The sequence below is a fragment of the Mustela nivalis genome (genome assembly GCF_964662115.1).
Source record: "Mustela nivalis genome assembly, chromosome: 8".
In the NCBI taxonomy this organism is placed as follows: Eukaryota; Metazoa; Chordata; class Mammalia; order Carnivora; family Mustelidae; genus Mustela; species Mustela nivalis.
Genome location: NC_139027.1, coordinates 24,479,711 through 24,506,810, shown reverse-complemented (window position 1 = coordinate 24,506,810; position 27,100 = coordinate 24,479,711). Strand labels below are relative to the sequence as shown.

General features: G+C 56.1%; 2 protein-coding genes across 2 annotated transcripts in view; one reads left to right on the top strand and one right to left on the bottom strand.

Annotated features, from left to right (window-relative positions):
- On the bottom strand, positions 1–26,123 carry EHD3 (EH domain containing 3). Its single transcript, XM_082745263.1, has 6 exons — positions 25,244–26,123; positions 16,097–16,273; positions 12,790–12,887; positions 5,637–6,049; positions 4,826–4,990; positions 1–2,171 (listed from the first exon to the last, which is right to left on the bottom strand). Exons 1-6 carry the CDS (start codon positions 25,468–25,470, stop codon positions 1,644–1,646), a joined length of 1,608 nt encoding a protein of 535 aa, XP_082601389.1. The 5' UTR covers positions 25,471–26,123; the 3' UTR covers positions 1–1,643.
- The window catches only part of CAPN14 (calpain 14), a 72,981-nt gene continuing 51,936 nt past the window's right edge, over positions 6,056–27,100 (top strand). The window contains exon 1 of the mRNA XM_082742996.1: positions 6,056–12,670. The gene's annotated coding sequence lies outside the window, so the exon portion shown is untranslated. The remainder of the gene's footprint in view (positions 12,671–27,100) is intronic.

Sequence of the window (27,100 nt, the reverse complement as noted above, 5' to 3'; positions counted from 1 at the left end):
TACCAAAGGATAAATGTGCTGTATTACCATGAGTCCTAACGACAAACGCACTGCAGTAGTAAGCACATGATAGATACATAGAATTTTCTCTATATAGTCTGAACATAGATACAAAATAAGTTATACTTGTTTCTATTTTCCATCACAGTAGGAGTAGAGCATACAAAGTGATTGGTTCAGTGGCCACAAAGCAAGCCAAGGGAGAGACTGCGAAGGAGGGCGTGGGGCACTGAGGATGGTGGGGGGGTGCCAAGGACGCGGCTGAGTCGCCAGGGCTCCGGCTGGGAGCCAGACCTCAGACCCCTCACGTTAGCCTTCTGAGCATTCGCACGAGGCCCACGTGATGAGGGCTGGTGGTCGCATTCGAGCTGGGACCATCCCGGCGCAAGCAGCCTCCCGCAGGCCAGCCCACCCTCCTGCCGGCGCTGTCAGACTTCTGTGATTTTAGGAACATGGGCTGCATAGCCAGACGGCACGGTTTGCTTCTGGGATGTGACAGATGGCCAGACTGACGGCCCACGGAGTGCTGGCTGGCCCTCCTCCTTCTGCAGCCTGCCCCGGGAGGCTGTGGTGTGCCCAGCTTGCTCGGCTTGTCCTTGTGGCTGGGCAGCGGCTAGCAATGCTGGGATCCTGCGAGCGTCCCCGCAGCAGAAGAAAGGGTCTGAGTCCTCTCTCTGTATGTGTGACCTCTGTGACTTTGGGAAGGTCACCTCAAATCCTGAGTCTCAAGCTCCTTATCTGCGAAGTGTGTGTGTGTTGGGGGGGGGGTGATATTTCCCTCCTAGGGGGTGGTGAGGGCCGAGGGGGATAATGGATGTGAGGTGCCTCCCACAGCTCCTGGCACACGGGAGGGGGCGGACCAACGGCAGGAGAGTCTGAGCATCCAAACATCAGGGCTGGGCAGAAAACACACGAACCTCACAAAAATCTGTGGAACAAAGCCACTTTGACTGGCTTTGCGTTGAGGATTTCAGGCAATTTTTTTTTTGCCTCCTTTCCTGCCAATTTGTTCTCTTTTCTCTCTGGGTCTGGGACTCTTTGACATGACGTAGGGGTAGGGGTCAAGGACTGGTCTTCACCGGCAGGCAGAGTTGAACCTGGGGAAGCGCAGAGCTCAGGGCCCTGTCTCTTCAAGTCCAGACCTGGCCAAGGATGCTTCCTTCCACAATCCCCCCCCCCCCAACAGCAGCCCCTCCCCTTGCATCTCTCAGCCTTGGAGCATTGCTTCCCACTGGGAAGCCAAAGAGGGGGAGACAGTACCCGAAACAATGCAGTGCCTATTAAGCGAGAAGCATTTTCCATCTGCTCCAAGCCTGGAGGCAGGTGGGCCCCCTGTGGGTGAGCAAACTGCCTCTGTGGGAGAAAGCAGGTCTCCCGGTGGTGGGAGAGAGGAGGGAAAGACAGATGGGGACCTGGGCTTGAGCCTGAGACCCTGGGAGCTCTCCTGTGCTTCTACCAATGCCAAGAACTTGGAGATGTGTCCAAAGCCCAGCCTGGAAGCCTGGGGGTCCCTGCCCCTCTCTCAGCTGCAGTGCAGTTTTCAAAATCTGTGTGTGCAAGTGTGTGTGTGTGTGTGTGTGTGTGTGTGTCTCCTGCCCTCCTATCTCCTCCAGCCCCTGCCTGCTCCAAACCTCCTCCGCCCATCACTCGGCCACTTTCCTCTTGGACGGGGGCAGCAGGTGGGCGGGCAGCTCGTTGGGCAGCTCATGCCCCTCCAGCTTGACCTTGATGAGGTGGTTGGCCAGTGCAAACTCCTCGTCGTCCAGCATGCCGTCCTTGTCGATGTCAGCCAGCTTCCAGATCTTGCCCAGCACGCTGTTGGGCAGCTTGGAACGCACCATCTCTTTCTTGGCGTTGGCCCCTGTGATCTTGCCATCCACTGGCGACAGGGTGTAGAAGATCTCGTCGTACATGGGCTTGTCCCTGGCCACCACCCACTCGGCGTCATCGATGCCCTCCCCGGCGCCCTCCCCGTAGCCGTGCCCGAAGGGGCCGTGCAGGGTGCCCTCGAATGCTCCGCCCTTCACCATCTGGATGGGCCGCTGCGTCTCCTCCTGCCGCACCAGCACCATGAGCTGGGCGATGTCGTGGGCCAGCATGTCGTCCACCACCTCCAGCAGCTTGCTTTTCAGGGGCTGGAATTTGCTAAAGTCCTGGGCCTGCAGCTGGTCCTGCGGGGAGAGAGAGAAAAGAAAAAGTGGAGATAGAACAGCAGGGAAGGAGAGCTTTCTCCTTGCTGGGGATGCTGCCTTCTGCGAACGCTGGAACGTTCCCAGCCCTGGAGGCTAAAAAAGCCAATCACAAAATAATAAAATAACTGAAGGATGTGAGAGAGGAGGAGAGAAAAACAGCACACTGGCTCCGGGTGGAATTTCTGCAGGAGAGAACAGGTGCAGGGGCTGGGGAGGAGAAGGAAATGGAACCAATACCGGTTGCTCCATTTAGCTGGATTCCCTCTCATGCTCTGGAAGATCATTAAATGTCTCTTTCGCTAGTTCTGGCTACTGAAGGGCGGTTCCTGAATGCTTTGGCCTCTGAGCCTGGGGTGTGTACCTCTTTCTGGGGCTGTTCCTAAGTGCCCTGCATGTGTCTCGTTGGGGGATTTTGCTCCGCGGGGCCTCCCAGGGAGGAACACCATATTCTGTCCCCATTCAGGGAAGGAAAGACCGAGGCAGAGGCAAGTGAACACCAGTCATAATAAAAGCCACAGCTCATCCTCAGACCAGTGATTCTTAACTCAGGATGCTCATCAGAATTATGTGGAGAGAGTTGTCGACTATCGGCTTCTCTCCTGGGGGTCCGGACACGGTAGGCGCAGGCAGGCATGCAGATTCTGTAAGAGCTCCCCTCCCAGCGTCCCCCGACAGCCACTCCACATGGCAAAAGAAATGGGTTCCCCTTTGCACGTCTCTGCGAGTTTGAGAGATCCCGGGTTTGGAACACCCAGCTCCCTGGCCTTTTCAGTCACAAGGTGAGAGCTCTCTGCTCCAGCCTTGGGTCTGGCCACAGCATCTCAGGACACTGGGTACAGGGGATGCCTCAGGGACAAGCACATCGAGTTCACTGCAGAAAAATTCAGAAAATACCCACAGCTACATTTCAAGAGTGAGTGTTAGCTTGTGCATTTCTCACCTCCCTTCCAAGGCAGGGCTGAACCTGGGAGGGAGTGGGGGCTGGGGGGGGGGCGGTGTGCTTTCCTCCTGCCCTTGGGGCATAACCTCCCAAGGTCCCTGGCACCTCTCCCAGTCTGTCCACAGCTAGGGGTGTTTGGTGGGCTGCCAAACAGGTATCCTAATGTCTTCCAGGGGGTGCGGTGGGTATCCCCGTCACCCCACACATATGCCCCACCAGGATGGCTGTTTATGTGACTGGTTCAGCGTCCCTAACAACAGATCCTAACACGGGACTGGCAAACAGATGAGAAAGTGAAATCATTTATAATGCGAAAGGATTTCTCCCATTAGAAGTGGGGTCATATGGGTCCTTTCGAATGTTTTCTTTCCCCAGTGCTGGCTTGCAGATCATGATGCTCTCAACAGAAGGAGGGGCCAGAAGTGGGAAGTATTCCAAGCCACAGCTGAGTGGCGAACCTGAATTATGTTAAAGTGATTCTGAAATCAGTAACTGGCTCCCTAGTAGGTGGTTACAGGAATGAACGGATACATGAACAAAGGCGTACTTTGAATGTCTATTTTTTTCTTTCTCTCTTTTAGCCCATAAGAAACTAAAAATGCCTACTTGCGACTCCACTGACGTTCTGAACCTCCGGTCTTAAACTGAGAAACAAGCTCCCAAGTCCAGGATCCAAATCAGCAACAGGAGCACAGTCAATCTTACTACACACCTGTTGCTATTTTTAAAAATGCCCTACTTCTTAGAAACCTTTTATTTTTAAATAATGATAGGACCATGAGATGTTGCAAAAATTGTGCATACAGAGAAGTCCCTGGTGTTCACTAGCCAGCTTCCCCCAGTGGTGACCCCTCACCAAATTGGACCCTGCCTTTTGAGCGCATAGTCTGTGCCAAGCTCTGTGCTAAGCACCTTGCAAATATTATCTCACGGAAGCTCATAACATCTAAGAAGGTGCGGACTTCTGGAGTCTCAGGCTACGGAAGAAGAGACAGAGGTTCAGAGAGGATCCAGTTGGTATAGTCTGGTGGTTTCCTGCTTGGACTGTGGGGACAGCTTCTGGCTCTTCTATTAGCACTTGAATGAGCACCACTCTCAGAAAACTGCCAGCTGTTAATTACAAAGGCTAATTACCTTTGTAAACCTTAGTTTGCTCGTCTGTAAAAGGATGAAAAGGTCTTCCTCAAAGGACTGTATTGGAAAATAACATGAGAAAGCGGGTGTTATGGCCTCTGGCCCAAGACAGAGGCCCAGGGTGTACCCTGAGGATGGCAAGACACTGTGTAGACTTCTGTTTCCCCGTGGCTTGTATCCCACCTTGCTCCCAAGTTGGGGCTCAGGGGTAAATGTAAACACTTGAGGGTCTAGAGAACCCATGTCAGGTGACATGTCAAGCCTGTGGTGGCTGTGATGGGGAGTGGTTTGTACACTGGAGGTATCAGGCCCCAAACATCATGGATGCCCCTGTCTTACTGGGAGCACTGGAGCTCCGTGTTCTCCCCGGGCCCGGATAGAACACCTGCTGGCCCGTGGCAGTCCAGCAGGGAGGGCAGAGCTGGGGCCATCTCTTTGCCTTCGGATTCTGGGTCAGCTTCCTTCTGGAGCCTCCAAGGCTGGCCTTCTCCATTGTCGGGCTGCTCGGCCAGCTCACATGACATTGTCCCTTGTCCTAGAGCCCCTGAACCCTAGTTACCTGCATCCTCTTGAGGTTGGGAAAGTCCCCAGGTGAGATCTGGTGCTCCCGCTCGATGCGGCCATAAATCTCAGCCAGGTTGTTCACCAGCTCCTTCTTCTTATTCTCCTTCCCAAACACTGACGGCATCTCCTTCTTCAGGGAGCTGATGATGTACGCGTGAACCTGAGACACAGGGGTGGAGAGAAACCTTCAGATCCAGGCCTTTCCTCCGGGGGTGCCTCCCACCCATCTCTTCCCGTGGATCCCTCCTCCTGCTGCTGCTACTTCTGCTTCTGTCTCACTGCCTCGCCCTCCCCTGTGGCCTCCAGCCTGAAGCTGTTTTCCTAGATCCCAAGGTAAGGGCGAGATTACGGGGAGGTTAAGGTCAAGGCAGTACTAGGCATGGGAATACTGCTGATGGGGCTGGTGACGAGGGAGATGACCACAGCTAACATTTCCAGAGCTCCCTGAGATGCCAGACACTGCGATGGGGGCTGCTACGTTCCCTTTTTAACTTTATCCTCCTACCCTTTCACAGCAGAGCTGCGAGATAGGCACAGAGACACCTCGCCAGGGCTGGGATCACAGCTGGAGAACCGTGGAGGTGGGCTCCAATCTGGCCGCCTGGTACCCGGGCCTGTGACCATAACCACTAGGCCATCCCGCCCCCGGCTGCCCGAGTGGGGACAGCCGGTGCCCTCGACTCAGGGGTTCTAGATGGTTGTCAGGAGGGCAGGTGATAGCTCAGGGCTGTGGGCGGCGGCCCCCTGCTCTGGGCGCTGACCCTCCCCCACCGCCAACCCGTGCGTTTCCCTGGCCACAGCCTCACCTTGGCCAGCCTGGCTCTCTTGATGAGGTCGTTGAGCTTGCGTAGGGCGGCATTTCGGGGCAGACTCTGAATATCTCTGAACAGGTCCTGCTCCTCAGCCTCGAAAAGCTTCCGGTTGTCAGGGATGAGGAGCGGGTGGGACCAGAAGGAGCCGATGTAGACTCGGATCACCTCCGGGGTGTTCACGATCTTGCCCAGGGACCACATGAGCGCCCCATAGACCCGCATCAGCTGCTGGGTCTCGATCTGGTCCGCCTTGTTCAGCACCACGCGCATCTTGTCCTCGTGGTTCTTGAGGGCCTTGATGACCTCGGAGAACTCGTCCGAGATGTCCAGCTTGTGGGCATCGAAGAGCAGGATGATGCGGTCCACCCGCTCGGCGAACCACTCGAGGACAGCCGCGAAGTCGTACCCTGTGGCAGAGGGATGGTCAGGAGGGGGGGCCTCGGGACGCAGGGAGGGGTTCAGGCAGAGGCAGCCAGCACCGCAGACACAAGATGGTCTTGGGAGTCAGAGCTGGGTTCCGATCCCCGTGCCTCCACAGGCTCACTGACCTTGAACATGTTACTCCGTGTCTCTGAGCCAGCATTGCCCTTGCCTGTAAGCTGGCAGAGTAACAGCGCCTAATGCATGGACTTCCAAGAGCCAGATACACTCAGAGCCCAGCACGTAGTTGCTATTAACATGATTACCCCATGTAGTCATCTTATTCGGGTGGAGGGGCCCTCACCATTCAGGGATGGGGCTCAGGAAAGTGCCTCGGGGCCAGTCTCTGCCCAGCAACAAAGTAGGGGCTCGGTCAGTGCCAGGGAGGCACTGTGGCACTGTGACTCAGCCAAGACCATCTTGCTTGTCGGAGGCAGCCCTGGGGGCATGGTACTGCTCTCCAACCCCAAGTTCAGAGCTTGCTCTGGTTGGCAAGACGACATCACAGCCTCATTCCCATCCTCCCCACAGCACCCTATAAGAGAGGCAGGGTGAAGAGTCGTGAATGGGGCCATGTGGGGGGAGGGGGCAGAACCAAGGTCAGAGCTCCTATCTTCCCACCCCGGGTCAGGCCCTCTTACCACGCCTCCATGGGCTCAGGAAAGCAAAGGGGCCAGAGAGGCTGTGGAGAAAAGAAGCTCCTCCCCAACCCCAACTCTCTCCAATCCCCGATGGCACCAGCCATGCAAGAAGGGGCTCAGCAGTGAGGGCTTGGGGAGAGTAGGGGCAAGGCTGATGGGGTGGGGGCGGGGCGAGAGGAGCACCAGGTCAGTGTCACCAGAAGAGGACAGCCTCCGGCCCATTTCTGACCCCTTGGCTGGGTGACGTGCCCCTCGGTGTTCTCAGGATGTGCTCTGAAGGGGTCTCCTGAGAGCAGTGGCCTGGGAAGCCCACTTCTAGTTTCTGCTCGGCCATGAACTTGCTCTGTGTTCTTGGGCAAACAGACTTCATCTCTGGTCCCTGGTCTCTTTGCCTGTCAAAGCAGGGTGGCTGGACTGGAAGATCTCTGCGCTTCCCTTCTTGCTTTGAAGACTAGCGATGGAGGGCGGAGAGCACGGCAGGATGGATGTTGGGGACACACAAGGAAGCCCTCGCAGGACAGGGAGAAAGGAGGCTGGGGGCCTCTGACTTCAACACCTCGGGGTGCCTGTGTGAAGTCCGCTCCTGCCTGAGGTCCAGCGGACAACTCCGGGAAGCTTTTCTGGGATTTTATAAGCACAGAGACTTCCGATTCATCTTCCTGCTTTTGTGAATTCTGTGTGCTCTGACAGGTGCTGTCGAAGCGCCAAGTCAGCAATGCCAGGCGCCTTTTCCCCCCGTTTGGCTGTGAGGGCCCTGAGGATGGAGCAGGGAGGTCGTGGGCTTCCTCTGAAGCTCGGCCTCCTGCGCCCAGCTGGTTAGAACCTAGCAGCCTCCAGCACGGGTCACTGTGTCCCGGACTGGGCTTATACACAACCAGGAATGGGAGCGTCTGAAAGGCACGGACTGGAAAAGGGCATGGGACTAGGTGGCTCATTTACTTTCTGTGTGGCCTTAGCAAATGTGAACCTCTGCTTTCTCAGCTGTACGGTGGGGATACTAACCCCCAACCAATAAGGGATCTGTGGTAGAGCCATGGCGATGGGATCTAAGAGCGGAGGGAGAGCCTTGATCAGTCCGGGGGCTCTGCCCTCACTTCCAGGGCAACAGGCTCCCTTCCCCCAGGTGGTCTCTGGAATGGCTCGGAGATCCCCCAGCAGGAACCCCTCAGCACCTGCAGCGGCACAAGGGCTCGTGATGTAGGAACTAGCAGGTGGAGGGAGACTCCAGCCCCAAGAGACTGAGCGGCGAAGCGAGTTACTGGAAGCCCGGGGCTTTTGGGTAGCCAGTCTGTGGGCTCCCAGAGATCCCGTCTGCAGGCATCAGGCCCAGAGACCAGGCAGCCTGCGGGATCTGAGGCTCTCCCCACTCACCCCCAGGCTCCAGAGGACTGGAAAGAAGCATTTCTAAGCAATGCCAGGCAGGAGGAAATCAATGAGCGGAACACAAGAAGCCAGGCCACTCCTTGATCACCCCCCAGCTTCCTGCAGCATGCAGGGTAATGCAAGGGAGTTGGCAGCACGTTTCTTTGTAGTTCCAGCCATACCGTCCATCTGAGCCTCCTCAGAGCCTGCACGCCTGTCTTACAGGGCAGAGAGGAGACAGAGAGCTTAGGGGCCAGCCAAGCTCCCATGGGTGGGACTGGAACCCTGACCCTTGCCTCCTGTCCACACTCCCTTCTCAGGCAGAGCCGTGTGTGAGGCTAGAGCCCAGATGCTGGAGCGCGTGAAAGGTCCCATCTCACCCCAAAAGCTCTCTCTCGAGATTTAAAGACATCTTAGCAAAAGAGAGATAAGAGTGCATCGATTTTCAAAGTGTGGGAAGAGTTCAGATGACTGGGGGAGCAAATCATACTGCGTGCCTCCTAGAGGTAATGCTGAAAGTGGCCTGACAGACGCATCATGGGCCTCCGAGGACCACAAGGCTGCCGGCCAGCCCTTGTGACGGGTGTTAGGACCCCGCTGTTCCCGCTGCCCTGGCGCGTGGTGCCCACAAAGCCATAGGTGGGCAGCATAGAGTTAGGGCCCAGGTGTCCCTAAGTGTGGGTCCCACTCCGATGAGAGTCCCAGGATGGGCCAGGGACATGAGGCTGCAGGGACCAGCCCAGACCCTCCAAGGCCTCCCCAGGGGAACTGTAGGTTGGCATCTGCCCCCATTCAACTCCCTGCACTCTTCTTGGGCAGGAGATGATAATGTGCTACAAAGCCGCTACACTGGGAATCAGGAGACCTGAGTTCCTATCTCAGCTTTACGGCCTGGGCGTGGTTTTTACTGCTGTGGCCCCACTGAGCTCGCCTGTAAGGGAAGGGGCTCCCTTGAAGGGATGTGAGCAAATGCCCAAGGGGTGGCTTTCCTAGGGTGGGGCCTGTGGGGATTTCCAGACAAGAAGAAGCCAGGAAATATGGTTCCCAAGTGTGAGGACACTCAGGCTTCCGGAGCCCTCCCACTTTTGCTGCATCCTTGCTTCTTCCCAGTAATGAGCCTGGGCCTGGGCACACCCTGTCCCTTCCAGGAACTGGCTGCTTGCCCCTGTGCTGCCCCTCCCAGTGCATCTTCTTCCAGAGACACGTGCTGGCCTGGGACGTCCTGGACTCAGGTTCCCGGATGTCCCCTGCTTCCTCTCTTTCCCTAGAACCCCCTCCAACAGGCCTGGGTAGAGAGGTCACACCCTCTCTAGGACCACACTTTTTCCAGCTCTAGCCCAAGGCTTGGGGGCTCCTTCTCATGAAGCCTGTCCCCAGGGGAGGCCTTGGGAGCAGCTCACTTTCCAGCATGTGGCACCCTGGGGTGCCCATGCACCCAGATTTGATAACGTGGCCCCTTTTTGCTGGTAAGCCACAGCACTGTGCCTGGCATGAAACTCAGCCGATGGAGAGAGGGCTGGATTTCAGGCTTTGCACGCCTTTCCACCTGGTGATCTCGCAGAGCCCAGTGGCCAGACTCCCCCTGGGGCCCTGCCCTGTCCGAGATGGCTAGAGGTGGGGAAGAAGCACCAAATCCGTGGTGCAGCCAAACTCAGAGCACGGAGGGCCCCAGGCAAGAGGCCATACAGAGAGCGTTTGGTTATATGCATTCCCTTGTGTGTGTGTGGTGGGGGCTGGCGTGTGGAGGAAGGTATGGGCATGCGTAGATAAGAAGGTATATGTGTGTATAGGCAGAAATTGGAACTGCCAGGTCCTCTGGCCAAAGGTGAGTGAGGATGGGAGAGGCTCTGCACACTGGAAACTTTCCTGATACCTGTTGGTGTCTGATGCCTTCCATTCTCAGTCTCTTTGGAGTGCGGGGGTGGGGGGGAGGGAGCACTGCCCCAGGCTGGAGATATGGTGCAGGTGCCCAGCTCCCAGCCCTGGTTTTCATCACAGACTGCTTTTGCCTGCAGCTGCATTTATAGTATGAACTTTGGAAGGCAGAGAATAAACTGGCTTATGTAACCATTCATGGGCCCATCACTTCTAGAGGTCTGTGTGAGGTAGGAAGTGATAGGAATGACAGGCAAGAAAACCAAGTACCCCATTTGCCAAGGGCAGCCCCTGAGGTCCAAAGATGAAAGTAGGAGAGAAGATACAAGAATAGGAAAAGAATAGAATGGGACAGGAGCTTCCCTGGAAGCAGGAGCTTCCCTGGAAGCAGGGCTGCCACACACAGCTGCACAGGGTGTGCACTGTACAAGTGCATGGGAGGCCATTCACATTGATCACCCTGCCATTATGCAACAGACAACCCTGGCTGGCAGATAAAGGGGAAAGAAGGGAGCTCACTGTGATCCAGGCTCAGATCTGATGTCTGTGTTTCCATTACCATCTGTAAATCTCACAGTCAGGGGATGGGTACCATCATCCCTTGTTACACAAGGGGACATAGGCTCAGGGAGAAAATGTGACCTATTGGGACCCATCTAAAACCCAGGGCTCCGAACTCACAGTCCAGTGCTCGTAGAGGCCCTAGAGGCCAGAGTGCTCTCTGGACCCAGCTGTCAGACTGCAGGGCCTTGCAGAATGCCTCCCCTCACCCCCAGGTGGTTCATATTGAGAAGCGGTGGCTCTCCTGAGGCTTCCTTAAGGAGACCCAGGCTGCCAAGTGTGAAACAGTAAAGCTCCTTTAGGTCTAAACCAGGGGGAGCCCAGATGAACCTGGGGCAGTGGTGTCGAGGGGCTGGTAAGGACGGAGGGAGTGTTTAGGGAAACACATAGAAGCCGGACAGAGAGCCACCCAAGCCTCCCCTCCACAGGGTTAGGACCAAGCACCATGGTGCTCATGGAGGCCGGAAGGAGAGGGCAGGCGGGCCTCTCTTTCCAGGGCCGTGGGTTTTCTGTCTCTAGACCAGCTCTTCCTCAGCCCCTGTACCACCAGACAGCCCAGAGGTGGGGAGCCCAAGCCCAGGCTCCCCAGACTCCCTCCATCGATTTGTTGCCGATTACATGGTGTGTTAACACAGGCCCCTCCTGACTGGCTGCCTTCTTTACCCTCCTGTCCCAGGTGTCCCCAGGTGGGAGAGGCAGAGCTTTCCTACTGGGGCCTGGCCCACCCTGCCTCCCTCCTGCTGTGAATCACATCCTGGGCACAGGCTCTGTCTTTCCTGCAGGACAGAACAGGGTCCTCAGGCCCCAGAGCAGGCTGTAGACCTGAGGGCCTCTCCCACCATCTCTCTATCTACCTGCTGCCAGGCCTGGCTGCCCCCACCCACACAGCCATGTTGAGTCCCCACAGGGCCAAGCCTGGTGCTGCCACTACAGAGAGCTGCTCACCTCAGGGAGGAAACTGAGGCAGCCAGCAGGGGTGCTCACAGTGGCCCAGTTCCGACACCACAGGCCTGTCCCCAGGCCAGCATGGGGGGCGCTTGGGCCTCCTTGGTACAGCCCCTGGCCTGTTGCCCGTGAGGCAGGGGGCTCTCCTCCCTGGGGCCCAGGAGCCTGGGCTTCAGCGGGTGCTTGTCCATGCAGGCCACACCCTTGGAGGAAGGGGCTTCCGGGCCCCACCACGATGGCCCAGACATGCCACAGGACAGATCTGTGCTGGCTGCAGAGCACAGGGGACCAAGGGACATGCGGGAGGCAGCCGTCACTTAAGGCCACTGCCCAGAGAACCCTGCCAGTCCCAAGCCCTTCCTTCCCGGAGGCTGCCTTCTGAGTGCAGACTTGGCTCCAGCCCAGCTCCTGGCTCCAGGACTGGGGTGGGCACAGCTTCATCTGCTCTGCTTGCCAGAGACACAGAGAGGGCAGGGGGCTACCCAGGGCACACAGCAGGCTGTGGCCCGAGAGGCTCAAGTCAGGGGCCAGGTGTTGACTTGAGTTTTGGATAGCATCATAGACTCTGGAGCTAGAGAAGACCAGTGATGACGGTCTGTTTACTCATGTTTACTGAGCACTTGCTATGTGCCAAGCAGAGCTTGCTATCTGCCTCTATTATTTCTTTTCATCTTCAAACAACCCTACAAGGTAGACAGAATCATTTCCCCTTGTTTTACGGATACATCATTGAAGTCAAGAACCCTGCTCGAGCTCACTCAGTGAGGACATGACGGAGGCAGGCTTAGCTTGCTGGCCGTCTGGCGCCAGCGGTCCGTCTCCTTGCTGCCCTGCCCAGGGACCTCTCTGGTGAGCAGTCGCCCCTTATCCATCTAGAGAGAACAGCCTTCAAAGTGCTGCTGCATACCCCGCTCCCCACTCTCACGCCCCGGAGCGTGCTCCCATCCCCACATTCCTGGGCAGGCATTTGCCCTCCCTGCAGACGGCAAGCTCCCCAGCCCGGGGACTGTCGGAACTGCAAGAAGCCAATCAGGGTCTGGCCCCCATTTGTGCCTCTTGGAGAATAAATACACCCGCTGAGGTAAGGCAGATGCTGATGTCTCCTTTTCCAGGTGAGAAGACAGAAGCCAGCTGTCTCCTGAGCGAGAGTGGACACAAACTCTTCTCCGGCCCCCTGCCTAGGACTGTTCCACCCAGCACAAGAGGCAGTGCCTGCTCATCAAGGTACAACAAGGACCTGGGCTGGGGGTGTGGTGGTCTATCTCATAGGCTGGAGGCAAGAGAACATAACAGAAAGAACACAGCACAGGGCCAGAGCCGATCCTAGCAGGAGCCTTGCTTACCTCGGCTGATCCTCTGCTTCTCCCCCGAGAGGATGCCCGGAGTGTCGATGACACTGATGCTCTCCAGCACCGGGTTGGGCAGCTGGGCACACACGAACCTGCATGGGGCGAGAGCAAGCCCACGCTGTCCACTCGTTGGCTCTCACATACCCTCCCTCCCTCGTCAGAATGGAGGTACAGAAGCCTGCTGCCTTCCAGTGTAGACGCCCAGGCTCTGGGTCAGACTCAGCCCCAGCACCAGGCCCAGGACCTTTGTGGAAGCTCCCTGGGTGACCCTGGGGCAGCCGAGGTCCTCCGAGGTCCTCCACTTGTAAACCCCTGCTGTGAGGGATGCTACCATGTCCAAACCTCGTTCTCCGCCCCCAAGGAGCCCAGCCTGGTGGGGAGAGGAGGTGTGTGCACGGGCAACCAGGATATGAGGTTAAATGGGACCTGCACCCTGAGGGAGGTCAGTGAAGGGCTCGGGAAATCCAAGGTGCAGAGTCGGCTTTCGGGAACGGCTTCCTGGAGGAGGAGGCAGGAGCTGGCCTTGATGAATGGTTCATGCCACCGAGGAACATTTATTTGGGCTTCCAGACGCCCTATGGTCAAGATAGCGGTCGAGTCTCATTAAAGGAGACATTTCTAGGGTTACATCCTAAAGTCTCAAAATACAAACTGGTAAACCTAACTTAGGTCCTTCTAAATTCAAGCCTTCTCTCTTAGATGCCATTTTTGGTGAATAAGGTATCTTATTCTCTCAGGAGGTACATTGGGCCTCCGCTGCCCAGCGAGATGGCAGCAGAGACGCAAGGGAGGGGAGGGGGCCAGTGACGCACAGAGGAAGGCGTCAGGGAAGGCTGCCCAGAGGAGTGGCCAGGGTGGGGCTGGGTGGGGACGCGGGGCCCCTCAAGCCTCCTCGTGAGGGCCTTGAGAGATTCGGATTTTATACTGAGGGCAACAGAAACCCACTTAGGTGGAGGAACATTTTAAACAAAAGAGTGGCTCAGTCGGATAGGATGGTGGTCAGCGAGCCCAGTTTGGTTCGTCACGTGGGTGGGGGGGCATGCCCCGTGTCCGGCACTGGACTGGGTAATGGGATGGGAAAGTCCATGACAAAGCCCCTGTCCTATCGAGGCCCGTGGCTCCCATTATTCCTGAGGCCCAGCCTCTTTCTAGCTCTTAGGCTCTATGGCCCATTCAAGTATTCTGTGGAAAATTCCTCATTTTGCTGAAACTGGCCTGACCTGGGTTTTGGACACTTGGTGACCAGGTGGTGGGTGCACGGGGCTGGGGGCTGGGTCAGGGGCTGTGGTTGAAGTTTCCCCCAGGCTGAGCTCCTGGAGTGACAGCGGGAGGGGGCTGAGGGAGGACCTCACTTAAGGGGACACCTGGTCACGGTGAGAAAAGGGGACAGAGCAAGCTGGAGAGAGCCTGGCCAGAGAGGCAGGAGGAGGGCAGGGAGCTGAGAGGGAACAGGGCTCTAAAGGTACTGACAGCAAAGAGAGGAGGCCTAAGGAAAAGGTGGAAAGTACCCGCTGCTCATCACCGAGAGGTCTGGTGACCTTCACGGGGAATCTGTGATGAGGAACAGGGAGAAGTGAGGAGGTGATGTCTGGAAACTTGGCTGTGAAGGGAAGTGAAAACGGGGAAGAGCTAGTAGGATCCGCCCCGTGGGGCCTGGGGGTTGGGGGGAGAGGCTGTCAAGAGGAAACACTCCCACGTGGAGGCGAGAGGCAGGGGCAGGTGCCGCTGTCACAAAGAGAAGGAATCCCCAAGGGAACGTCCCTGAGTGGCCGGCCCCGCAGCACCTGTGGGGACGGGAGGGGAAAGAGAGAATGCAGCTCTCCGCAGACGGGGCGGGTGACCTCAGCGCATGCACGGATGAAAACCCAACTCAGGGGCTCCAGGGATCCCGGCTTCCGTTTTCTTTAGAATAGGCGGCAAGGGCGTTTGCTGAAGGAGGAAGCTAAGGTGGTTGGAGCGTGCTTGCAACGGGACCTCTGGGCAGCAGGAGATGGGAGCTAGATGTCGGGGTGTGGCTCCCGTGGAGCTCCGCCCCGCCCCGCGCCGTCCCGCCCCCTCCTACCAGCAGACACGCCCACGCCCGTCTAAACACCTGTCTGCTCAGCCCCTGTGCTGCCAGAGAATAGCCGAGCCTCACAGCGCTGGGGGTTCTGCTCCCAGGGCTCCTGCAGCAAGCCATTTTCTTTCCTCCCTCTCTGCTTGTTTTTTTTTTTTCCCCTCCCAGTTTTCTCTGCCTGAAACCTCCCCTCTCCCCCACCTTCTCAGCCTCATTTCACTCATCATTGAACACCCATGTCCAATGCCAACTTTTCCACAGAGGCCTCATCAGTCCTCTGGCCTTGGAGAAGGATATTTCTCTTACCCTATTTCACAGATGGGAGAAGTGAGGCATGGAGACATTAGATAATCGAAGATCCACGGTGCTCTGTGGTAGGACTTTGACCCAGGACACCTGATGCCAGAGCCCATCCTCTTTGCCTTTACTCTAAATACCTCCTATTAGAGAAAGTCGTTCACACTGTATAGGTGAAATGCCCATGCAAGCTTGTGGTGTGGCTCCATCTAGCACAAGGGGATCGGGGGCAGCTTGCGTACTGGTGAAGCAGAGTAATAACGAGGAGGTGCCACGCACTCCCTACAGCTTTCATCCCTCAAACTGACCCAATGACCCTGGTGTCTGCAGGCGTGCATTCGTCCCAGGGGAGGAGAGGTGACCTGTCCAAGGCCACACAGTGAGTTTAGTAGGAGAGGCTGTGCACAAACTCAAGCCACCTTCAGCCCTGGGTTTTTTCCACCCAGTGAGGACAATGTCCAGAAATAGAGAGGAAGCTTCCTCTACTTCCTTCCGGTTGGATGCAAATTCCCTTGTAGTACAGCTGATCCCTGATCAATGAGGGGGTGAGGAGCGTCCATCCCCCATCCCACCCCACACAGCGGAATATTCGTGTATAAATGGACCCACACAGTTCGCACCTGTGTTGTTGAGCTGTCAGTTGGATAGACAAGAGCTGGGAATGACACAGTACAGCCCTCTCTGCTTTACTGGAGGGAGGTGCGGTGACAGGGCTGTGATTTAACCGGTGTACCCTTCCCAGCTTCACAATCACGAAGAACTGGCCCAGATTCCTGCATCCCTAATCAGTGGTGACCCACTCAGTTACATTCCCAGCAAGAAAAGGGGCAATCAAGAGACTCTGGCTATGAAGAAGGCAGTGAACCTCCCAAGACCTCCTCTCTTCCTTCTCAAACTCCAAGAAGAAGAGAAGAGAATACTTAGGCTGAGTGTTTTCGGAGCACACACCTGTTCAAGAATGCATTGCCAAAGGCGTTCAGCTTCCTGAAAGGTTTCTTAGGATCCACCACCAGGGCATTCCCAGGCACGATCCCCTCCACCTGTCCGTGCATCACAGCGATGAAGGAGTCAGTGGTTGGCTCCGGCCCAATCCTCATGCCGGGGAAGTCCTGTTCCAGGAGGTACCTGGCGGAAGGGAGCGCAGTCATCAGGCAGGGTTCTGTTTGCAAAGCAAAGCCGCGCGGGCAGGCAGCCATGCGAGTCACGGCAGAGGGGCAGAGGGACAGCTGTGACATTTCACGGCAGTGTCAGATTTCCAAGGATGGGGAATCCAAAGACCTTTGTGAAAGAAGTGAGATATGAGCTGAACTTAAAATACCTAATCTGTGCTTCTTGGTCTTTATCCTTCTCCCTCCCTGAATCAGTCACTGGGGGGCAGGGAGAAGCAGGATTTGGGCTCAGCAACAAAGCACGGATTGAGACTGAATTCTGCACAGAGTACAGCAGACTTGACAACGGCAGGTCGCCTGCTCAAGTACCTGCATGAACACAAGGTTAGAGTGAGACCATCCAGAGATGCTGCTGGCTTGCCTTAGGTCTGTATTTCTTTATCTGGTTAGTCAGCCATTTAATATAAAATACAGAAACAGCTCTCACATCATATGGGGTGAAGGGCACACCATGAAAAGTCAGTCTCCTTCCCATCTAAGACTGTGGGTCCCACCTCCAGCATCAGAACCAGGCTGTGACCTGGGGTGGCAGGTGCCTCTCTCTGCTCTTCTCCAGGACTCGGCAAGGAGAGCCTGAGGCCCCAGCTCCTCTCCACAGCCCCTTTTAGAAGTTTGCTTTTAGAGCAAACAGGGTGAGCCGGAGAATGGAGAGGAGGAAAGTGAAAGCCTTCAGGCCCAGTGGTCCTCAGCCCTGGCGGTGCACAGGAGCTACCATGCAGCTTCAGCTAACGGTACCCGGCTCCCCGCCCTCCCAACCCGAGGCCCCGCTCTGCTGGCTAGGGGAGAGCGGGGAGGACTGGCCACTGGTCCTTTCTAGGAAATCCTTCGCTGATTCTAAAGTACAGCCTGGGTTGACAACCTGCTCTAGACCAACCTTCCCATCTCACTGATAAAATCACGGACAGTAGCATTTCCACCAGCCAGACATTACACTACTCACTAGGAGAACATTATCTTCTTCAGGCTTCACAGTGGCCCTATGCACGGGTACTGAGGAAACCGAGGCGTAGTAGGGTTATGTGCCTTTCTCCAAGTTCAACAGCTAGTAGGGCAGTGGGTACCCAAATCCCCATCCGTCTAACCCCAAGTCCTTGGCCCTTCAGCGGTCTTCTGTCCTGACAGTGAGTGGATTGAAGTCCCGCCGGTCAGGACACAGCTGGGACTGGAGGCCACGACTCCAGGGCCTGAGCTCTCTGCCTGCCTTCTGCTTCCCCAGAATGGGCCTTGGAGTTCCAGCCCTGCTCTGCCTGAAAGGCAGGGAGCTGAGGAGACCTGAGGGGGTTTCTTACAGCTCAGCGATGTCCTGCTTGTGCTTCAGGAAGTGTTCTGAGCCCTTCGTCTACTGGGAGGCACAGGGATGCCACAGTGGGGTTGCTATGGGCTCCCTCCCCAAGGAGCCGACAGAGGAGCTGCTGCCCAGGACATCCCTCCTACCGCACTGGATGGTGTGCAGTGGCCCTGGGAAGCCCATCTTCCTCTAGGATGGCCCACTAATCCAGGAGTGAGGGCAGGATTTTTTTTCCCCAGAGAACCACTCTGAAAGCTGGCACTTGGATTGTGAGGAGAAAAAAGGACAGCACGTCTGGCTTTCTCAAACACGCCTCCTTCAGGGCCTCCGTGGAGGAGTAGGGAATCTCAGTGGCCCAGGGCCAGCGACCTGTTTCTCTAACCATGAGGGATATGCCCTTCAGGAGGGAACCTCACTGCCTTCCTCCACGATGTGGGAGATTATAGTTCTGATTTCTTAAGCACCTGCCATGGGCCAGGCGCTGTTCTAGACTTTCCAGGGATTATCTCATTTCATCTTTGTATGTCAGATGTAAGCACGATGATCCTTCTCATCCAATGAGTCTAATAAGAAGGTGTGTTCCAGGGGTCCAGTTACAGACCTTAAGCACTGAAACCAGTACCAGCCCCAAGATGACCAGTCACTGTAAAAAGGAGGAGTCAGAGGACAACGAATGTGCCCCAAGACATGCAGTCAGTGAAAAGCAGAGCAGGGATTTGAACCACGGCACTTAGACCTGAGAGTTCACACTCTGAACCACTATATCCACTGTCTTCTTTCCTGCCTCAGGTCCCTGGACCAGGACATGGGAAAGGGCTGAGCCCCCCAGGGGACCGGAAGGAGGAGTGGGACAGGAAAGCTACAGAGGAGTATGGTTTGGCAGGAGGCTGGCCGGGGGCCAGGCCTTGGGGGAAAGTTGGGCTTCAGTGCCCACAGACCCAGGGATGTACTCATCTCCATAAACACCCACCGCTGGGGTTCACAGCTCAGTCTCCAGGAGGGGGCTGCGGCACACAGAAGCAGTTGCTATGGGGGACCAGAGCAGGCCCGGGGCCACTGGCTCTCCAAGGCCCCTCCTGGAACCTGCAGCTGCCTCATGAGATCACAGCTGTGCTCGGGGAAACCCCATCCATTCCTGCCTGGGGTGGCGGTGGGGGGCGCACCTGTCCCGCGAGTACTTGGGTGAGAGCCTTTGCAGGGCCCTCCTGGCAGAGTGTGTAGCAAGTGTGAATTCTGAGCCTGGAGCAGGGTGCTGGGTATTATCAAAGGCCTTGGGGACAGCTGACATGCAGACGAGTGGAAAGAAACAGGCCTGAGACAGCCTCAGGAATGCCCAGCCTGCAGAGGGCCAAACACAGTGACGAAATATCTTCCTGACACGGGCGCCTCCGATGCCGGCCCCGGGAGAGACACGGTGTACCAGCAGATGAACAAAGGGGGACGCTTCCTGGCACAATAGGGGCTACTTTCCAGGACATTCTGCAGCCACAGCCTCAGGCGGCCAAGCGAGCCTCTTGGCTAAACCCACGTGACCTGCAATTTGCTGACCACACATGGGTCTGGAGAAACACAGACTCCAACAAAGCCCCCAGCAGGTCCGGGGACACAGCCAGGCCGGGCAGAGAACCCCGGGCTTGGTGAATTCTCAGGGACATTTGGGTAGGGCTTGCAACACCGAGGGCCCCCTTATCAAAGCCACCACTGTGTCCAGAAAGGAAAAAGCCATTGAGGGATCTCATGGCTGCTTCTCGACGGGGAGTGACACAGACCGCCTCTGTTGCCAGGCAAAAACATTCCCACAGCGGGGTAAAAAAAGAAAAGTTAATTCAAGCCTGGGTGGGAACAGCTGAGACGGGGACACACGAGAATGCGGAGGGACGGGCGGGCTGAGCACCCGCTGTGTGGCAGGTGTCCCTCTGGGCCCTTCCCCCGAATTCCCTCACTTCATCCGTCCCAGAAGCGCCAGGGGACTGCAGCTCTACTCTCCTCGCTGCAGCTGAGCCAACGGACACAGAGGCTGCCCAGCTCTGCGGCCGAAGAACAATATTCAGAGGGCCTAAGACTGGAAAAGATGTTGGTCCGCCCCCCCCCGGCCCCCCCACCCCAGGCCGTCCAAAGCAAAATTAATAAATACTCCACCCTAATAGAGGTGTCAGGAAGCCCCACGCGTTTCTGGCTTTTCCATGATGACAATTTTTCTTCACATCTTACAAAGCAAATTATTTTCTAACATTTTCCTCATTTTTCGGTGTCCTGCTTGGCTGGCAATCTCGGCATGCGGCCTGCATTACTGGCAACCTAAGCACCCAGGGGAAAGGTGTGGGGCCAAGAATCTGAAGCCGGTCATTCTCTAAAGTCTCTGCGTCCCCAGCAGCAGGGCCAGACCTCAGGCTGCAGCTCTCGGTCTGCATTTCTTTAGACCCTAAAGGCACGGGTCACTTTCCGCTCTGTTACAGGTATTTGTGTTGTACGCCTGTATCTTTGGTCTCTCCAAGCCTGGGGTTCTTAGCTTTGAAACAGGGTCAGAACTATGATACTGGGGTATCTGGGGGACTCAGTGCCACTGTTGATTTCAGCTCAGGTCATGATCTCAGGGTCTTAGGATTGAGCCTGCCTTGAGCTCCCCGCTCACTGGGGGTAGGGAGCGTCTGCCTGAGATTCCCTCTCCCTCTCCCTCTGTCCCTTCCCCTGTGTGCGTGTGCTCTCTCTCTCTCAAGCACATAAAATCTTAAAAACCAAAATAATACTTGCCCTGTTGGGTAATACTTGTCTCAGGAGATTTTAGGGACACCGGGAAGCACCCCATAATCACAAAGTGAGATAGAAGATGGGAAACCCTTGAAGGCCATGCTGAGGATTGAATCGGCTCTGTGCTCCACAGAGCAGCCACTACTGTCCCTGGCACCCAGCAGCCTCTGCCACGGGACAAAGAGACCCCAGCACAGAGGAGACCCGCAGCCAGGCTGCCAAGGCCCCCACTAGCCTCCCTTTCCTGCCCCCACCCTGCGACAGGCCACCCACCGAGTCTACCACTGACCCAGCACTGCCCACTGTTCCCCCTTCCCACTCCGCTTCCAGCCCTTGGTCGTAAAGGCCAAGATTCTGGCCTCTCTCACATCCCTCCCCTTTCCTTCCCCCCAACTGCAGTGGGCTGGATAAGAACTTTCCCGGCCCTGCACTCTGCTTAGAGAATCAGCTAGAAGGAGAAGAGTGAATGATGGAGCCCCAAGCGCCATGCCCGTGCTACACTGCTACTGTCTTTTCCTAATCGGGAGAGAGACCCTACAAGGTGGTTGCCGCTAACCACACGTCAGAGAGGCGTGTGATCAGCTGCAACTTCCGGACGAGGCCTCTTGGCCGGTACTGTAGAGCCTGGACTCTGCTAAGCCAGCCTGGGTTCTTTCCATGGCCTTTCTCCATTGTCAGTGGGAATGGGATGGAGGCCTTTCTCCAGAGGCCCCCTCCTGCCAGTAAATGCTTCTCCTGATCGCCTCCAGAGACCTGACGTTCAGGCAGATCTGAAGCCAGACCTGAGGCAGGTGGACCCATTCCTCCAGCCCAGGGCCATCTGCTCCCTTGAGTAACATTCAGGTCTTGTAAGCGGTGGGCAGGGTCCCCCACGCAGGGACCAGCAGACCACAGCCCTGACCGGAGAAGGGCATCTACTGACCTCGGCAGGAAGACAGGAGTGAGGCATGAAAGGGACTGTGGCTGGCGCGGCGGACCCTGCAGAGGTCAGCGGGTCTACCTGGAACAGCGGCCCCTTTCCCTAATCCTTTGGCTTTCTGGAGGGTCACTCTTCCATGGCAGAGATGCTGTGATGCCGGGGATGAGGCCTGGGCAGGGGGGACGCGTGGCGTTGTGAGGAAAGAAGGCACAACCCAGCCAAATGCTGACTCACCTTTGTGGGAGGATGCAAAAAGCTTCCTGAAGAAGTGGGGGAGGTGCAAAGGGCCTGCTGAAGGCTCCCCCCCACCCCCACCTCAGCCCGTGCTCACACTTTAGAGTCTGAGTTCCATTGTAGAAGGGCCTCGGGTCCTCACGACCAGCCCAGACCTTCCTGTGGAGGCCCAAGCAGCTTCGCTCTGGCAGCCCCAGGCCCCACACTCCATCCCCTGGTTCGGGGGCAAACATGCAAGGGAGTGGGGGGGGGGTGGGGGGCAGGTGGGGAGGTTGGAGGCTGCGGGCCAGTGAGAGGGAGAGTGAAGGGAGGCACAGAGCAGAGGCTGGAGGTAGGCTGCCAGGGCCAGAGGGACACAGAGCTACTGTGTCTGAAGAGGCAGCCTGTGTGGAGGGAGCAGCCACCACAGGCCAATTTATTGTTTATTTTATTACTGTCGGTTGTCGGGCCAGGGAAGTTATTTCAGGCAGAGATTATAGCCCATTAATTAATTATTAGAAGAATGTTCTTTACTGCATGTTCTTCCTGAGACAAGAAATAGACGCCGTGGCAAGTACATATAACTGAAAGTGTATGGGTACTCAGGAGGCAAAGGGCCAAGGGCCAGGAAATGAAGAGGCAAGTCTTTGTTTCCCAGGGAAATTCCCTCACAGGTCCAGGCCCCCGACAGGACAGGAGTTGTGAGAATCACTGCGCTCCAGGCAACCAGCAGGGATGGGAGAGGGCGCTCTAGGCTACCCCCAGGGGGGCCTTCTTCACTCTGGGGAAGGGGCCTTGTATCAACCCACTCTCTTGGAAAGCAACTCAGAAATAGGATTCTTAACACCCGAATTAAAAAAAAGTAGAAACATTTTAAAAACACAGTGAAATGGTACAACCTTGGGCCCAGTGATTTCACTCCTGGGACTCTCTGAGAAAACAGCCCAGCATGTGGAAAAAATATTATGCATAGAGGTGGGTATTCGGAGTGATTCTCCAATAGCAAAAAAAATTAGAAAGGACCCAAAACATTCAAAAGAAGTGGACTGGTTACAAATAATTACATGTACCTACAGTGAAGCATCATGTGATTCTTAAAAATAAGATTACAAAGATTTTTAAAGTCACAGAAAAAATGCTCCGTCTCTAAGTGAGATAAATTAGCATGCAGAATTACTTTATGGCGTGACCTCAATTGTGTTATAAAATAGCTAAAAATACTGGAAGATAAACAAATATCATATAAAATATATAAATATCTCTATCTATTTATATGATATTTAAAATGATTTCCCCCGAGTTGTGGGCTTATGGGTGATTTCTTTTTTCTTCTTCCTCAAATTTATTCTCGCCTACATTTTTCAGTGGGGGAAAATAGCTGTTTAGTGGGTTTAAAGAAAAGGAGGAAAATATGTAATTTGGTTTTTTGGAGGGCTTCCCCATGCTCCAACCCCTCCCACCCTGCTGATGCAGTCTCCCTGGAAGGGGAGGGCTTTTGATGCCGGAGCTAAATTCAGTTACTACAGGAGTGGGGAGGGAGAGCTCTTGTATTTGGAGGATAAAAAGCGAGGGATCTGCCTCTCTGGGCCTTCCTGTCTCCCTCAGATAAGGAGTAATCTATCGGCACTTGACTCTGCCACTCTCTTAGACCCAGTAACAGCCAGCATGACTCAGGCAAAGCCAGGAGAGCGTCTCAGGCAAGAGGTACTTAAATCTGTCTGCGGCTCCAGGATCCTGCCCCTGGAGAGACTCGCCTTTCTCCAGCTTCCCTCCCATTCTGTAAACACCTCCTGGGAGCCTCCAGTAGCTCCGACCCCAGGCAAGGCCCCCAGGGAGCTAAGGCACAGTTGTAAGCTCTGGTGCTGCCAAAGGAGAAGATCTACATAATGTTCTAGGACTGAGAACCCAGGTGTGTCCAGAGGGTAGGGAGGGCCTGTGCAAGGGCACGAGCCATCAGTGAATGGCCTGTGCTTCCGGTTGGGGCACAAACCAGGCCAGCTGGAGAACAGGGATTACAAAAGAAACCTTGTACAGAACCTAGGGAATTCAGAAGTGCCTTTGGCAGCGACGGGTGCCTAATGAATTAAGGGAAACGAATTCAATCAGGGCTTCTTGCTCTAAGATTCCATGTATATTTGTGCATTTTTGTGTATATGGACGTGTATTTTTCTAAAGATAGGGCCACAGCTTTTGACAGATTTTCAAGATTTTTCGAAGGATATATTAACCTTTTAGATCCATTAGAGCCCTTGTCATTCTTACAACATAAGGTATCCAAAGCCAGTAGCTCCCCACCCCTCACCGCCGGTCCCTAACTTCTTTAGAAATCACTCATCCCCTCATAGATGCTGAGTCCAAGGCTGTCCACCCCACAAAGGCAAAACCGATCTGGTGTTCTGTTCAGACATGACATGTTAGCATGACGCAAGCCCTGCTCTCAGGCGGCTTAGGTACAAGCTTGGTATTAGAGAAAATTAGTATCTAGAAAATCAGTAACCAGACTGTTAACTTTCCCGCTCCCCTTGCCAAACAAAGCACAGAGCTTTGCATGTCACAGGTGCTCAGCTCGTCAATATTTGACCAGAATGGAAACAAGATTTGATTTGAATGGAAACAAGAGCGCACTGCACAAAACCTTCTGCCGGAGACGCGCACCACTGATTTTGGGGGGCCACCGCCCCCATTGCCACACTACAGGAGTCTGACTCCACAGAGGGCCACGGAGCACCTGCAGCGGCTTGGCAATGGCTTTGAATGAGGCCAGAGGAAACTGCCTGGCCTTGAGGGTCGTGTGGGACTAAGGACTGGAGGGAGGCCTGTCCTGAAAAGATGGGAAAGATGGTCTTCACTCCGGTGGACGATGTACGGACCTCTCTGAGTGCAGGGTGGGCAAGCTGACCCCTTGAGGATCCCTTTAGCCCCAGGATTCCGTTATTCCCGGGAATAGATGACTCACGCTCAGCACCATGGGCATTTAGCCAAGCATCTCCTCCCATGCGTCTCAGCATCCCAGGTGGGCCTCCTCCTCAGTTACACGGCTTTGGACAGTCACTCAACCCCACTCCACCTCAGTCATCTCACCTGCCAAGTCAAGGGGCCGCCTGACACAATCCGCCCATGTCCCTTCCACCGCTGAAAGACTAGGTAATGTTAGTACTGAGACATTAAGATCAATCAAGGGAGAAGAAAAAAGCATTCTGCTTCTGACACTGCTTCTGTCCAGTCTGTAAGTAGGAGCTCTGGTCGGAGCAGGAAACGGATAAAAAGAAAGACACGTGGCACTGCCCTAGCCCACCTCCTCTGCTGCAAAAGCCTCCATGTGAGTGGCTGGGCCTTTGAAAAGACAAGGGAGGTGGTCCTGGCCATGAACGGCTTGCTCCTAAAAAGTGAGGGTGTGAGGCATCCCCAACCAGTTTCAGGTGCTCTTGTGACCTGGAGCTTTCTCACCGGGCCTCCTGGGCCTCAGTTTCATCATCCATAAAATGGGGAGAATACGGACGGCTCTGAACTTGCACGCTTTGAACGGACCTCTGGAGCCAAGCGCTAAGCCCAGCAGAGAGGCACTAGGTAGGAAGTGGGGGATGGGACCAGCAGTGAGATGGTGGGGTAAGCTTTGGACACACAAACACCGGAATGTCTTCAGCGCCCCCCACGGAAGGCTTCCCGTGTGTCCCCAGGCAGAAGGGGCCACTGGGACTGAACGGAGGCCCTGTGTGCTGGGCGGCGGGGTGGGCTGCCAGGGCCCTGGGCCGGCTCACCTGATGAAGGTGGTCTTCCCAGTGGAGTACTGGCCCACCAGCAGGACCATGGGCTTGTTGTCGAAATCAGCATCCTCCAGGGCGGGCGAGTGAAACTCGTGGAAGCGGTAATGCTCTTCCAGGGGCAGCAGCTTGGTCTTGTAGAGTTTCTTGAGCCCGTCGCTCACCGTCTGGAAGACCTCGGGGTCCTTCCGCCGGCGGTCGTCGGAGCCCAGCCAGCTGAACATCGCGGCCGCCGCCCGCCCCCCGCGCGCAGCCCCGCGGCCCGCGCCCTCGGCTCCCGGGGAGGGGAAGGGGCCCCGCAGGGCCGGCCCGCCGCTCCGAGCCGCGCCGCCGCCTCACCCGAGCGCCCGGTTCGGCCGCACCATGGCCGGGCGCGCGGCGCTGGGGGTCCCTGGGGCGGCGGGAACGCGCCCCGCCCGAGCTCCCGGGGCCCCGGCCCGGCGCCCCGCCGGGAGCAGCCGCCGAGGCGGGGTGGGGAGGAGGGCAGAAGGGCTGCGAGCTGGGAAATTCAAGTCAAACCTGCAGTTAAAGTGCCAGACGCCGGCGTGCGATGCCGGGTCCCCGACCTTCCCCCGCCGACCTCTCCAGCCCCGGCCCGGGTGCCGCGAGGGGATGCTGCGGCTCGGCTCCTGCGCGGCCGGCCGGCTCGGGAGAGGCGGCGGCGTCGCCCGGCCCGCGGACAGCTCAGCACCCGCAGCCGCAGCCCGCAGCCCCAGGCGCCGGTTTAAATGCCAGCCGTGCAGGAAGCGGGCTCGCGGAGGAAGTCCCCGAGTACTGGCAAGGCCGGCCCGGCCCGTTGGACCCGGCGCCGGGAAGCTGAGCAGGGCGCCGCCATGTGTATGGGCAGGCGCTGCGCTGGGGACCGGCGCCCGCAGCCTGGGAGGGAGGGATGCTGAGTCCGTGGGAGCGCTCCGGTATTTCCCTCCCGGCCTCTGGAGGTTTGGTTTGGGAACAGCGCCCTCTCAGGGACAGCTGTGAAGACAGAGTTGACCCACTCCGCCCTCTTGCTTTTAAATGGCTTTTCCTTTAAGTTACCGAGGCCAGTTCCTAAGGAAGACAGGTGCTCTGGCATCTGGGAACATTTTTCTCGGGGCATGGAGAGAAGAGTCCAATAACAGGACTCTCACAAAATGACCAGAACTGTCACGACCCAAACTTTTTGCTTGATCTAGGGTGAAGTCAAAACCATTCCCATTCATTCATTCGTTCATTGGTCCATTTCTTCCAGTAAAACAAGACAAAACAAGCAAACTCCCGCAATGGTGAATGGGTATTATGGGGCAGACACAATTATGGTGACTGTGGATACAAAGTAAATCACAAGGATGAGCACACACACCTTCCCTTCCAGAAGCTCCTTTCTGGGTGAGCCCTAGGGAGGAACCAGGAGAAGAGGACCATGCGTGCACCGGGGAGGGCAGAGTCGGGAGGAGGAGGCATTCTTTTGGTCTGTATAAGGCTTCCCAGAAAGCATGACAATGTGCTGGATCTGAAATGATCACTTCTTAGAGAAGCAGGGAAGATGTTCCAGATCGTGTACTGGGCATTTGCAAAGGCTTGGAAGATGGAAGAAGAGTAAACAATTTCTGTAGCTAGAGTATAGGGTTCGGGAGGATGGAAGGGAGTGAGCAAGGCCAGTGCAAAAGGCTTTGCTTGCCAGAGCAGGAGTCATATAGGAAATAAGGAATCAATAGCACTAATTACTGGTAACTGCTGACATTAACCAAGCGTTCAGTAGATGCAGGCAGCTGGGCTAAGCTTTTGGGAAGCGTGTTCTTGTCACCCTTCACGACAGCTCTGAGGCAGACCATATTCTTTCCAGCGCAGCACCAAGGAGAACAAGGTGGGAACAGT

Coding starts and splice junctions, on each gene's coding strand:
- EHD3 (XM_082745263.1), bottom strand. CDS start 25,470: ATGTTCAGCTGGCTGGGCTCCGACGACCGCCGGCGGAAGGACCCCGAG. Junction 12,888..16,096: donor GGCAATGCATTCTTGAACAG/GTGTGTGCTCCG, acceptor CGCCCCATGCAG/GTTCGTGTGTGCCCAGCTGC. Junction 4,991..5,636: donor AGAGAGCCAGGCTGGCCAAG/GTGAGGCTGTGG, acceptor CCTGTGTCTCAG/GTTCACGCGTACATCATCAG.